The sequence below is a fragment of the Priapulus caudatus genome, unplaced genomic scaffold (assembly GCF_000485595.1).
Source record: "Priapulus caudatus unplaced genomic scaffold, Priapulus_caudatus-5.0.1 Scaffold2464, whole genome shotgun sequence".
NCBI lineage: Eukaryota > Metazoa > Priapulida > Priapulimorpha > Priapulimorphida > Priapulidae > Priapulus > Priapulus caudatus.
Genome location: NW_014579525.1, coordinates 17,662 through 20,142, shown reverse-complemented (window position 1 = coordinate 20,142; position 2,481 = coordinate 17,662). Strand labels below are relative to the sequence as shown.

General features: G+C 42.3%; 1 protein-coding gene across 1 annotated transcript in view; it reads left to right on the top strand.

The window, feature by feature from the left end:
- Positions 1 to 12: 12 nt before the first annotated feature.
- Positions 13 to 2,481, top strand: part of LOC106818729 (sphingomyelinase C 2-like) — a 6,389-nt gene continuing 3,920 nt past the window's right edge. Inside the window, exon 1 of the mRNA XM_014823403.1 lies at positions 13 to 94. Within this exon, the coding sequence (XP_014678889.1) occupies positions 13 to 94 (82 nt within the window). The remainder of the gene's footprint in view (positions 95 to 2,481) is intronic.

Sequence of the window (2,481 nt, the reverse complement as noted above, 5' to 3'; positions counted from 1 at the left end):
TGTGGCCCAAATATGGCACACGTATTAGGCAAGCGTGCTACCACCGTGCCACAGCGGCAGCGGGCAACGGCGCGTACTACATTGGTTAATGGTAGTGAGTAGTGACGTCGATCGATAAACCGGTATGATATCGGTACACCAGTGTTAAATAAAACGGCTTGAAATTCAACTTTATCGTGTTTTCATCGTTGAAAAAGTGCGCCTATATTACTCTATGAGTAGTAATGCATCGTTTACAGTCAAGCAATTTGAAATCATGCGAGCAGATTAAGAGAACATAGCTAACAAAAAATGGGCTGTTCCCTTTTATAGTATAGATGTGCGGCGACAGATATCCACATCCAAGTGTGGCTTTAGGCCACCTCGTCCCCCGCAGGTCTACTGATAAAAGTTTCTTAGGGAAATCTATGCTGAGACACCCCCTAAACATTTTAAATGCATATTCATCAGAAAATATAACTCTTCTGGTGAGATATTGCGCATGCGTTTTTACACAGTAACGTAGCCAGATTGTGTACTGGATGGTATACGCAGCCGGGACCTTACATGCAAGGTCTTCCTCCTATTTCTTAAATGATGTCTACTGATGAAACGTTATCATATAAATCTATGCTAAGATAACTCCTCTTTATTTTAAATGCATAATCTTTGCAAATTACCATTTCTCTCGAAAGATATTGTGCATGCGCGAGCACCGTGTTAGGCGTGCAATGCCGTCTATGAGGCAAACTTCATAATATAGCTTGCTGAGGGGGAGAGGGGATGGGAGATTGAGGAAATGCGGCAGCGAAGATAGCTGGGGGCAGTAGAAGAAGAAGGAAGCCGAGCGAAAGAAAGGGAGGCAAGGGGAAGGACGCGAGGGTATGAAGTAGGTGTTTTGTACCCTACATGCTAGGGCGATCTCCTAATTATAAACACATGTCAACTGATAAAAGTTTATTAGGGAAATCTATGTTGAGATACCCCCTGACCATTTTAAATATATATTCATTACAAAATATAAATCCTCAGGTGAGATATTGCGCATGCGCTAACACACTAACGTAGCCAGATTGTGTACTGGCTGGTATACGCAGCGGGGACCTTATATGGAAGGTCTTCCTCCGATTTCTTAAATGATGTCTATAGAAGGAATGTTATCATATAAATCTATTCTATTATAACTCTTCTTCATTTTAGATGCATAATCTTTGCAAAATACGATTTCTCTCGGGAGATATTGCGCATGCGCGCGCACCGTGTTAGGCGTGCAGTGCCGTCTGAGGCAAACTTCATAATATAGCTTGCTGAGGGGGAGAGGGGATGGGAGACAAAGGAAATGCGGCAAGAAAGATAGCTGGGGGCGGTAGAAGAAGAAGGAGGCTGAGCGAGGGACAGGGGAGGCAAGGGCAAGGACGTGAGGGCATAAAGTAGGTATTTTGTACCCTACATGCTAGGGCGCTCTTCTAATTATAAACACATATCAACTGATAAAACTTAATTAGGGAAATCTATGCTGAGATACCCCCTAACCATTTTAAATGCATATTTATCACAAAATATAACTTCTCTGGTGAGATATTGCGCATGCGCTAGCATACTAACATAGCCAGATTGTGTACTGGCTGGTATACGCAGCGGGGACCTTATATGCAAAATCTTCCTCCGATTTCTTAAATCATGTCCATAGAAGGAATGTTATAATATAAATCTATGCTAGGATAACTCCTCTTCATTTTAAATGCATAATCTTTGCAAAATACGTCTTCTCTCGGGAGATATTGCGCATGCGCGCGCACCGTGTTAGGCGTGCAGTGCCGTCTGAGGCAAACTTCATAATATAGCTTGCTGAGGGGGAGAGGGGATACTATTTTGCTATCAGTGTCACGCATGGGGAAACTTTTCAGGGACAACATCTGCTGCTGTTGACACATGTTCGTGTTCTTAAGCATCCTGTCTATATATTCACGATGAACTTTGGGTTTACACTTGCATACACGTTGGGAGATCAATCTTTACTCACGCACATGTTGGGCTAACCTGCACGCAATCTACACCTTCTTCTTACAGTCGTTAGTTGCATCTATGCACGTGTAAGTGAGAGTAAAGTGCTGTGACGATATTATGGGTTCGCGAATGGTCGGCTTGCTTCTGTTGCTTGGGCTCTTCGAATATTCGGTACGTATGAATGTGCGTTTACATTAAATCTATACTAGATAGAGCATTACTTACAGTAGCGGATTATCAATGGGGCAAAGGGGGCATTTGCCCCCGGCCCTACAAGTCTACCGGCCCTAAAGTGTTGTGACTACAAAAAAAAATATACAGTTTATTATTTTTTCCAAAGTAGATCTTGGGAAAAAACCTACCACTTTCATATGACTACATTTGTTTTTGCTTTCTACTTGTTTTCATTTTCTCCGTGTTTTGTGGGTTACATTGCAGCAGCTATAGGAATATTATTCACTTTAAGGTAGCTAGTGGGGTTAAAACTACCAATTT